At 51.7% G+C, this 10502-nt stretch overlaps 1 protein-coding gene across 2 annotated transcripts in view; it reads right to left on the bottom strand.

Annotated features, from left to right (window-relative positions):
• Positions 1-2423: 2423 nt before the first annotated feature.
• Positions 2424-10502, bottom strand: part of LOC102450401 (C->U-editing enzyme APOBEC-1-like) — a 33166-nt gene continuing 25087 nt past the window's right edge. For both annotated transcript variants that reach the window (XM_075902036.2, XM_075902042.2), the window contains exons 3-6: positions 8485-8512; positions 7341-7738; positions 5986-6107; positions 2424-2888 (exon numbers count right to left, since the gene is read on the bottom strand). In XM_075902036.2, coding sequence (XP_075758151.1) covers positions 2778-2888; positions 5986-6107; positions 7341-7738; positions 8485-8512 — 659 coding nt within the window. In that variant the 3' untranslated portion in view covers positions 2424-2777. The remainder of the gene's footprint in view (positions 2889-5985; positions 6108-7340; positions 7739-8484; positions 8513-10502) is intronic.

Genomic DNA, 10502 nt, shown 5'->3' with positions numbered 1-10502 from the left:
CCATTCCACAGCTTGAGATGTCACCTGTAGTTTACCCAGGTCTCACACCTGTAGAGAAGGGTGGCATTGGTAATTACCTTGTAAACCAAGATCTTGGTGCCTGTTTGCAGGGTGTTCACCTTGGGAGGGCACGATGAGGGGTTCAAGACCCACCCACCCCCACCCTGGATGTCTGGATGGAGGTGGGATAAGTGACACCATGAAGGTAAGGTGGTGGGGTGGATTCCATCATGCGATAGGGGGCTCACCTGGGGAGCACAGGGTGGTGGGTTCAAGATTGGCCAGCCGGCCAGGTGGTAGCGGGATAAGGGACACCCCAAAAGTAAGTTGGTGGGGTGGGTTCTAGCATGGGCTAAGGGATCGGATGTTCACCTGGGGAATGTAGGGTGGTGGGTTCAAACAACCCCCCACCCTCCTCAGGGAGCAAAGGGGCATGCAACATGCAGGCTGCCTGAGTGCAAGCAGGATAAGGGAGGCCTTGAAGGTGTGGTGATTCTAACATGGGTTGGGGAGGGCAGGGTTGTGGGTTCAAATCCTGTCCTGGGGTGTGAAGAGACAGGCAACACTCTGGCTGACCCTGAGGGAGGTGGATAAGGGATGCCCTGATGGTAAGGTGGGGGGAGGTGTTCTAGTTAGGGTGCTAGGGCATTCACCTCTGGAGTGTAGGGTGGCAGGTTCAAGACCTGCTCCTCCTCCCTTCCCCCCCCCCCCCAGCTGCCAGGGTGGAGATGAGATAAGGGACATAGGGAAGGGAAGGGGTGGTGCGGTGGGTTCTGGTGTGGCCCAGGGGATAGGTCACTTGCCTGAGGAGTGGAAGGTAGAGGGTGGTGGTTAAAAACCTGCTCCCGGGAGATGATGTGACTTCCAACGTCCACTCCCTACCCTGGTTAGAAGGTGGGGTCAGGGATGCTGTGAAGGTAAATTAAATTGGTGGGGTGGGCTCTGGGAAGGGCAGGATGGAGGGTTCAAGTCCTGCCCCTCCCCCAGGTTGGAAAGGACAGTCGAACACCCAGTATGCCCTAGTGAAAAGCAGGATAAAGGTAGCCCTGAAGGAAAGGAAAGTTGGTGGGATGGGTTCTGGAGTGGGGGAGGGGATAGGCTGCTCACCTGGGGAGGGAATGGTGGCTGGTACAAGTCCTGCCCACTGCCCACTCTGGGAGAGCCAACACACAGGCTGCCCCAGTGGAAGGCAGGGTAATGGATGTGCTGAAGGTGAAGTGGTGGGATGGGTTCTCCTGTAGACTAGGGATAAGTCCACACACACAGGGGAAGATGCTGGGCAGGCTCGGAGTCTGTTGGTGGGATAAGGCGGCTCACCTTTCCTCCATGTCATGCACATGCTATGTCTGCCAGTGGAGGTATCTCACAGGGATAGGACTTCTATCTCTGCCAGCTGGAGAAGGGGGAGGCTGTGGGGGGAAGGTGTCTGTGAGTGGCAGGTGCTGCTTGACAGAGAGATTGTTACTGGAGCTCCATCCACTTCCTCCATCCCCAGCAGGCTCCAGCAGGCTCCCTTGCAGGGCTTGGTGTCTGGTGTCCTCCACCTCGCAGTGCTTGCCCAGGAATGGATGCTGTCCCGGGAATGGAGGGATGAGCCTGTGCCATGTGCGGCACTGCTGTGTGTGTCCATGACCCCAGTCGCCTGAGTGGTCACCCTGAGTGGTCATGTGTGATGGGAAGGTATCGCACCACAGAGTCGGGAGTATGGCAAGCTTCTCCAGATTCCTTCTGAGCAGGAGCGCAAGGTTCCTTTGTGGCAGCCTCATGCAGCTGTCTGCTCTGGACTGGCGCTCTATATGCAGCCATGTGCACAGGCTGCTGTGCAATCCCTGGTTGGAGAGGGTTGAGTGAGGAGCATTCCATCTCTTGCCACCCACTGATGCTTTCCCCCTCAGACATTATTTGTGTCTAGGGAAAATAATGGAACTGGCCTGGGTGCATGGCATGCCCTCCTCCCTTCCAGAGTGCTCTGAGGCTGGGCCGGACCGTGTGGCACAGCACACCCTGCCTCCTCCCTCCCACAGTCCTCCAGTGCTGGAAAGGCTGGGCTGAGCCAGGCTGGATAGCACGGCACGTCCTGCCTCCTCCCTCCCTAGTGCTCCAGGGCTGAAGAAGCTGGGCCAGGCTGGGCTATACGGCACAGCATGCCGTGCCTCCTCCCACTTCCGGTGCTCAAGGCTGGGCTGGGCTCGGCTGTGCAGTGTGGTGTGCCTTCTACCGGGGCTGGGGAGACTATGGCAAGCATGCATGTGCCCACTCCTTTCCCCTTCCTGTGTTTGGAAGGGGGGAGCACACGTGTCGCCTAGGGGATAGGAGCAGGGCCTAGCAGAAGGAGTGGGGCTGGAGGTCGGGCTAGGGGTGTGTCTTGCTTGGGCAGTGGCCCCCTCCATCCTGCAGCCTGACAGATGCACATTTCTCAAATATATAGTACAAAAGATGTTCATTTGGTGAAAGAGAACTGGCTGCAGAATAAACAAGTTGTGTGAACCCGTACACTGGGTCACAGGAGTTAACATGACCAGTCACTGGACAACATTAAGCATTTAAACATAATACACTTTCAAAAAGCTAGAAGCTGAGGCAATAGGAAGGAAGTGGCTACGCGTAACTAAATCAAATTACAATGATTACACATACTAATGTTCTGTCAGCTCATGCATGAGAAAACATGCTGTGTTAGCAGAGCAGTGGCACAGGGACACTCTGTTGTACCCACTCTGGCTGCACCCTCTTCCCCTCCCCCAATTCTACAGTTTTAATGTGGGTGATGTTTCCTGTCAGTTGGTTTCTGCTGTGAGTGCTCTTTTCTGTTCTTCATCTTCTACACATAGGCTGAAAATTGGAGGTTTGTCCGCCTTGATTGAAATCTCTAAGCAAGATGGAAAGTTCTGGTGAAAAAACAGCTGAAGTTAATTATTTTCTTGACGTCGGCATCTTACCATTTGTAATTTGGACTCACTCTAGGATTTAATGGACATGACAGGAGCTCTTTGTAAATGCAAGCACCTGTAATATTAATCTCTTCATTCAGAATCCTGGTGAGTTCAAAGGGGTTCCCAGGCATGGTCAGAAACAATGAGTAGTCCTATTGCACCTTAGAGCAGTGGTCACCAACCAGTACATCGGGATCTACTGGTAGATCTTGGAGCCTCTGACAGGTGATCCTGACTGGTTTGGCCAAGAGGCTATTAAATGCCGGCACTTTAGCTGCCCTTCCCCTGCTGTGTACCTCCTGCCCTTTGCTTTGGAGTTGTCCTCCTCCCTCCCCTCGCATCCCCTGCTTGCTGGGCAGGGAAGGAAGAGAAGGGGGCACTAATGTCAGGGTGCTCCCTCTCCCATCCTGTGGTCTATCTCCACAGAATGGAGGGGGGCACAACAGGACTTGGGAGGGAGTTTGCTGCCTGCCTTTGAGAGTAGTGCAGGGCCAAGGCAGTAGTGAGTCTGCCTTAGCCCCACTGTACCACCTCTGGTAAGCAGTGTCCAGCTGGAGCCTGCATTCTGAACCCCTTCTCCAGTCATAAACTGCCTCCTGCACCCCAAGCTCCTGCCCTAGCCCTGAGTCCCCCCCAGATCCAAACTCCCTTACAGAGCCTGTACCCTGAATGCCCTCCTGCCCCCCAACTCCCTGCCCCAGGCTCAGCTCAGAGCCCCTCACACTCCAAATCCCTTAACATAAGAACAGAGCTTGCACCCCAACCCTCTGCCCCAGACTCATGAAAGGGAAGGAGGGGGGAGAGAGGGAGGATGGAGTGAGCAGGGGTGAGGCCTCGAGGAAGGGGCACGAAGGAGATTGGGCGTGGGGATTTGGGTTTGAGGTAGATCCTGGATTGCACTTAAATTCAAAAAAGTCATCTCATGCTTAAAAAGGTTGGAGATCACTGCCTTAGAGACTAACAAATATATAGAGAGAGAGAATCGTGAGCTTTTGTTGGCAACCCCACTTCTTTAGATGAGATGTGCTTGAGTAGAGATTCAGCATTAGAGTTACTTGGGAATTTTCAAACTGAATAATTTTTCATCAGAAATTGCAAATTCATTGAAACCAAAATGTGGTGCAGAATTTATCTATTATGACAAAGCTTTTCCAGGAAGGTTTCTCAAGGCCAGAATGGTGTTCATGTAGAACGAAAAGAAATCTTGGAATTTCTCACAGAACAGAAATTCCATTCTTTGACCAGCTCTTCTCATCATGCACTGATTGTGGACTGCACACCAACCACTGGCACTGGAGATTTGGACATGGAGATTTCAGGGGAGTTGAATGGAACATTCAAGGGTCCCGTTATTGGGAGGAAACAACCTCACCCAGACATTAGCAACAAAAGGGGTTAACCAGATCAGGTAGAGGGATGGGAGGCCTGACAAGTTTTCCTGGTGTAGCTGAGCCCTGAGAGAAAGATGTGCTGTGTAGAGTTGGAAGCTGAGTCTGCAAAGGAGGGTCAGAAAGAATATTCTCTAGATCGAGGATGGGATCAGACAGAAAAATGGGCGGGGAGGGGGGATTTCCCTCTCTTGAACTTGGTTAGGTATACTGACTTGCTTTATTCTTTGGCTCAGGAAAACCCTATTGTATTTGCCCCATAAAAGGACAAGATCCTTTTTATATTTATACTGTTTTGCAATAAAGCAAATCACAGAGTCGTTTAAACTCTACAAAAGATGTGAGGAATCTTTTCCTGTCCTCTTAGCATCCCCATGAGCTCATTTGGGAATGACCATGTGTTATAGCTCAGCCACAGGCAAAACTCTCACAAAACCACCAGCCTGAAACCACCAGCTCAAAGGAGGTCAAGGACAGGCTGGCCATCAGCAGTTCAGGGCAAAACAGTTAATGGACCCCCAAACATGCACAAGCCACACCCACGGGGACAAGGTCCACCTGACATTTGGGCAGTATTTTTCCGGCACAGCCAGGGCTTCCATATGCCCACTGGGTAAGGCTGCCAACTATCTAATCACGCAGACCCAAAGACCCTTGGCATGACCCTACCCCCAATAAAGTGGGCACAAAACATTCTTCTCCCACCCACCTCCTCTGGAGAGCTGCACAGCAGCACTTGTGTGGCAGGCGACTGCTCTGGCATGGTAAGATGGAGTGGTGAGGGAGCCACTGGCAGGTGGCTGGGGCTGACACCTGGCAGGGAGCCTGTTCTGGTGGCTGGCGCCGGGAACAAGACCTGCCTCATGGTGGAGGGGGTGTCTGCTCTGGTGGCTGGGAACAGGACCTGCCGCATGGCGGGGGAGGGAAGTCTGCTCTGATGGCTGGGAATGGAACATGCCGCATGGAGGAGGCAGGGGTTTCTGCTCTGGCAGCTGGGAATGCATGTGTGTTAATAAATTGGGTGCCACGGTGGCACACATCCAAACCAGTGCACAGGACCTCAATATTGGTGCACAAACCAAAACTCACTCTGCATGCTGGAAAATTTTAGAGGGAACACTGCCCCGCCCCTTTCTTGCAGCCCTGCCCGTTTTGTCCCTTCTCTGAGTCTCCACCCCCCGGCTCACTCCCTCTTTGCCCTTTGTTGATCACTCTCCCCCACTCTCACTCAATTTCACCAGGCTTGAGCAGCGCTTGGGGTCCTCCAGGGGATATGAGGTACAAGGTCTGGCAGGGAGTTTGGGTGAGGGAGGGGATGAAGGTTCTGGTGGAGAGTTTTGGTGAGGGTGGGAATGAAGGGTGCAGGCTCTGGAAGGGAGTTTGGATGCAGAATGTGGAACAGGTGATTGGATTGCAGGAAGAGGACAGAGGGGAACTCCCGAAACTGATGCAGCACACCCTTTTGTCAGTGGCTCCTGCCTTAGCCCTGTTGCATTGCCGAGAGCAGTGGTGGTAGGCCCCAAGGCCCTTTTAAATCACCTGGGCAATTGCCCTCTTACACGCACCCACAATTGGCAGAAAATGCCCAGCTCAGATTCTGGGTTATGCCTGTGCCCATGAACCATTTCTAGATGCACTTTTCTGCTCCCAGAAGTTCTACAGACCTGAAGGATGGACTGGAGCTCGAGGGAATACAGCATAATCCAGGGAGCAAAGTGCCTGGGATAATAATCCTCTTCATCCTTGTCCTCATCCCAAACAAACATACTCCAGCAGTAGTTATAAGCTGGGGAAATGGAACCAGTCAGTCATGTGTGGAGGGAAATGTAAGTGCCACTTTGAGATCACTCAGGCTGAAGGAAGGGAGCCCCTGTATTGGGTTTCTGCCATGGAGACACATTACTCTAAGGAAGGACCAGTTATGGGAGCCAAGGATACTACAGCACTTGGAACTCATGTGCTCCTGGCCTTTTCCTTCTCTCTGTTCAAGGGAGGCCTCATTAAACACACCTTGCATTTCCCTCTCTTATTAACAAGGGATGGGTCATCCGGGTATTGAGGGGTGTGTAAAATAGCATCTATGTTTTCAAAATTAGCAGCAGCAGCACATGAGTCCATTGTACACTGGGGCCGGATTAAAAGGCAGCTGGAAAGAAAAGCCCCCACATTTAAATATAACGTTCTCAGGTGAAACTGACATGCGGAAATGTGCCAGACTGGCTGCACCATGAAACAGACTGGTGTTCTGTGACTGGACCATGAGAGGCAGTGGCAGCCCTACCAGCTGCACCTCCCACCCCCGCTCACTGATGTATAATGCCTCTGGCAGGAAAAAAGGTTTCACTGTTTGTGGCACATTCTTGTCTGTCTCTCTGCTGAGACAAGGGGACAAGTAAGTGCCAGAAGGGATAGAGATGTTAGTGATTGTCACCTACCCTGCTAGGAATTTGCCTGCAACCACCAGCTCATTTCACATACAGCAAAAAAATAGCTGTTGGATAGTGTTTTCCAGTCATAAACCTAAAGATGCAAAACTCAGCATCCCATTGCATAAGCCCCCCAAGACCGACTGGAATTGTTGATCCAGAAGAGAGAGGTTCCAGAATCCATATTACAACTTCAGCTGAGCCATGCAAGGTCACTGACCAGGAATTAATTGGAACCAATGACCTAGAGGAAAAATGCCCTCAGTCCCATCCTTAGGGTATGCCTAGATTACATCCCTCTGTCGCCAGAGGGATAAAAATTACACATACCAAAATTGCTAATGAAGCGGGGATTTAAATATCTCACACTTCATTAGAATAAAAATGGCCACCACATCGGCAAAAAGCAGCAGCCATTTTTATTCTAATGAAGTGTGGGATATTTAAATCCCCGCTTTATTAGCAATTTCGGTATGTCTAATTTACATCCCTCTGAAGACAGAGGGAAGTAGTCTAGACAAACCCTTAATGCCCTCTGAACCATTCAGACCCTGTAATCCCATGAGCTAACTCCTGGGAGGTTTAGTCATTACCTTGGAGGTCCATGATCCAGATGGGCACTTCCATATTCAAGTTCCACAGACCATTACGATTGTTTTCCTCTTTGTGCCAGTAGAGTCGTGCTACGTAAATGTCTAGATTAACATAAGGCATTCTCTGCAGAAAATCCATGATATACTGACAGCACTCCCCACAGGGACTCCAGGACATGTAACAGGTGATTGAGCAGTGAACAGAAGAATTATATCTTAACTTTCTTAAAACATACTCCAGGAAGTGTACTTCAGCATGCTCACTGCCGTCACTACACACCCATCTTTGCCAGGACCTTCTGCGATTGTTCCAATTCATTTCAAAGAGTATATGAGTTACATTTGGAAGGACACTTGGGTCAAAACTCTTCACAAATGCTTCCTGGGATATCTTCCACCTGAAACATGAAAGAGATACCAGGGTATGTCTACACTACCCCCCTAGTTCGAACTAGGGGGGTAATGTATGCATACCGAACTTGCTAATGAAGCCCGGGATTTGAATTTCCTGGGCTTCATTAGCATAAAGCCGGCGCCGCCATTTTTAAAAGCCGGCTTGTTCGAACCCCGTGCCGCGCGGCTACACGTGGCACGGGCTAGATAGTTTGGAATAATTACGTAGTTCGAACTATCTGTACGCCTCGTGGAACGAGGTGTACAGATAGATCAGAATGGCTACATAGTTCGAACTATCTAGCCCGTGCCGCGTGTAACTGCGCGGCACGGGGTTTGAACAAGCCAGCTTTTAAAAATGGCGGAGCCGGCTTTATGCTAATGAAGCCCGGGAAATTCAAATCCCGGGCTTCATTAGCAAGTTCGGTATGCATACATTACCCCCCTAGTTCAAACTAGGGGGGTAGTGTAGACATACCCCCAAGTAGTGACTGTCTGCAGGGTTATCACTAAGAGCTTGTCAGTTGCAGCAAGTTAAAAGTGTGAGTATGGGGAGGAGGCACACATAGAGAAAGATAGAAAGTGACACAGAGAGAGCTATGCAGGGGGAGAGGAAGTAAGAGAGGCAGGGGAAAAGGAGAGTTAAATCTGGTATCACACTGATGAGCAGGGAGCAAATTCTGAATCTTCCCAGCTCCCACTTTGTCTGTAAATCTTGTGGTGCGTGTGGATACAGTGCTTTCATTCTCACCCTTCTGTGATGCCTCTGGATACACAATCTGTAGGAAAGAGAACAGAGTCACCTGGTGCACAGAGAGGGTATGTCTACACTACAGAGTTAATTCGAACTAATGGACGTTAGTTCGAACTAACTTTCATAGGCGCTACATTAGCGCTCCGCTAGTTCGAACTTAATTCGAACTAGCGGAGCGCTTAGTTCGAACTAGGAAAACCTCATTTTACGAGGATTAAGCCTAGTTCGAATTTACTAGTTCGAATTAAGAGCTGTGTAGACCCTTAATTTGAACTAGTGGGAGACTAACCCTCCCCAGGTTTTCCTGGTGGCCACTCTGGCCAACACCAGGGAAACTCGTCTGTCCCCCTCCCGGCCCCAGACCCCTTAAAGGGGCACGGGCTGGCTACGGTGCCCATGCCAGGTGCAAGCCTGACAGCACCCAGCTAGCAGACCCTGCACCTGGCACGGCTCGAGCCACCCACCCGAAGCCCCCCAGCCCTTCCCCTCTTCCCGGGACCAGGCTGGCGGCTCCCGGGAGCTTGCCCGGGACCGCAAGAGGCGGGCACCCGCCTGGGCTAATGCGGACATCGTGGACCTCGTCCACGACCTCCGCACTAGGCACAGGAAGGTGGCCAGCTAGGTCAGGAGAGCTGCCAGCCTGGCCACCCAGGAGCAGGTGTGCATGAAAATCAAGGGGGTCCAGTGAGACCCCCGACCCTGAGCCCTGAGCTTACAATGGCCGTCCTGGGTCAGACCAAAGGTCCATCTAGCCCAGTAGCCTGTCTGTCAACAGCGGCCAACCCTAGGGACTCTGGAGGGGATGGACCGAAGACAGTGACCAAGCAATTTGTCTCGTGCCATCCCTCTCCAGCCTGCCACAAACCTTGGGCAGGGACACCACTCCTACCCCCTGGCTAATACCACTCCATGGACCCAACCTCCATGACTTGATCTCACTTCCCTTTAAACTCTGTTCTAGTTGTAGCCTTCACAGCCTCCTGCAGCAAGGAGTTCCACAGGTTGACGCTTTGCTTTGTGAAGAACAACTTTCTGTTACAAGTTTGAAGCCTGCTACCCATTCCTTTCCTTTGGTGTCCTCTAGTCCTTCTATTATGGGAACTAATGAAGAACTTTTCTGTATGCACCGTCTCCACCCAACTCCTGCTTTTAGAGACCTCTATCCTGTCCCCCCTCGGTCTCCTCTTTTCTAAGCTGAAAAGTCCCAGTCTCTTTAGCCTCTCTTTATATGGGACCTGTTCCCAACCCCTGATCATTGTAGTTGCCCTCCCCTCTCCCAGCCTCTCTCTTCCCCTCTCCCACCTCCTTTTCCCAGTCTCCCCCAGTTTTGTTCAATAAAGACAGTTTCTATTTTTGAACACAGTTGTCCTTTATTTTGTACATCAAGAAGAGGGGCTAGGGAAGGGTAAGTGGAAGGAGGTGAGGGAGGAATGGGGTACGAGCCCCCGATGGGGAGGACTGGGCTGGCTCTGTGGGCTTCTGGGGGTGGAAGCTCTCCTGCAGCCCCCCAATTGCCCCATCTCCCCAGATGGCAGCTTGCGGCAAGTGCAGCCGGGCTGATGGCCGAGTGCTGTGATGTGCCCAGTGTGGGCACTCAGGGCTCTCCAAGCCAGGACTGCTTTGCAAGCGGGGCACCCCTGAGAACTGTCTGTCCGGGGTGGGGGTCGGGTCCCTTTAAGCACAGCCCTCGGCTAGCCTGAGACAGCATCTCCACGCTCTAAGTCCTCCTCTGATGCCCTGCCGGCACTGCTTCCGGCCATCCTTAAGCCTGGTTCAGGGTCCACTCTGTGTGGACATGCTAGTTTGAATTAGCAAAACGCTAATTCGAACTAATTTTTTAGTCTAGATCCGTTAGTTCGAATTAGCTTAGTTCGAATTAACTAATTCGAACTAAGTTAGTTCGAATTAACATTGTAGTGTAGACGTACCCAGAGGGAACATAGGAACGGCCATAGTGGGTCAGACCAAAGGTCCATCTAGCCTAGTATCATGTCTTCTGACTGTGGCCAATGCCA

This window comes from Pelodiscus sinensis, chromosome 1 (genome assembly GCF_052426305.1).
Source record: "Pelodiscus sinensis isolate ZL-2025 chromosome 1, ASM5242630v1, whole genome shotgun sequence".
Taxonomy (NCBI): domain Eukaryota; kingdom Metazoa; phylum Chordata; order Testudines; family Trionychidae; genus Pelodiscus; species Pelodiscus sinensis.
This window is presented reverse-complemented; position numbering and strand designations above follow the sequence as displayed.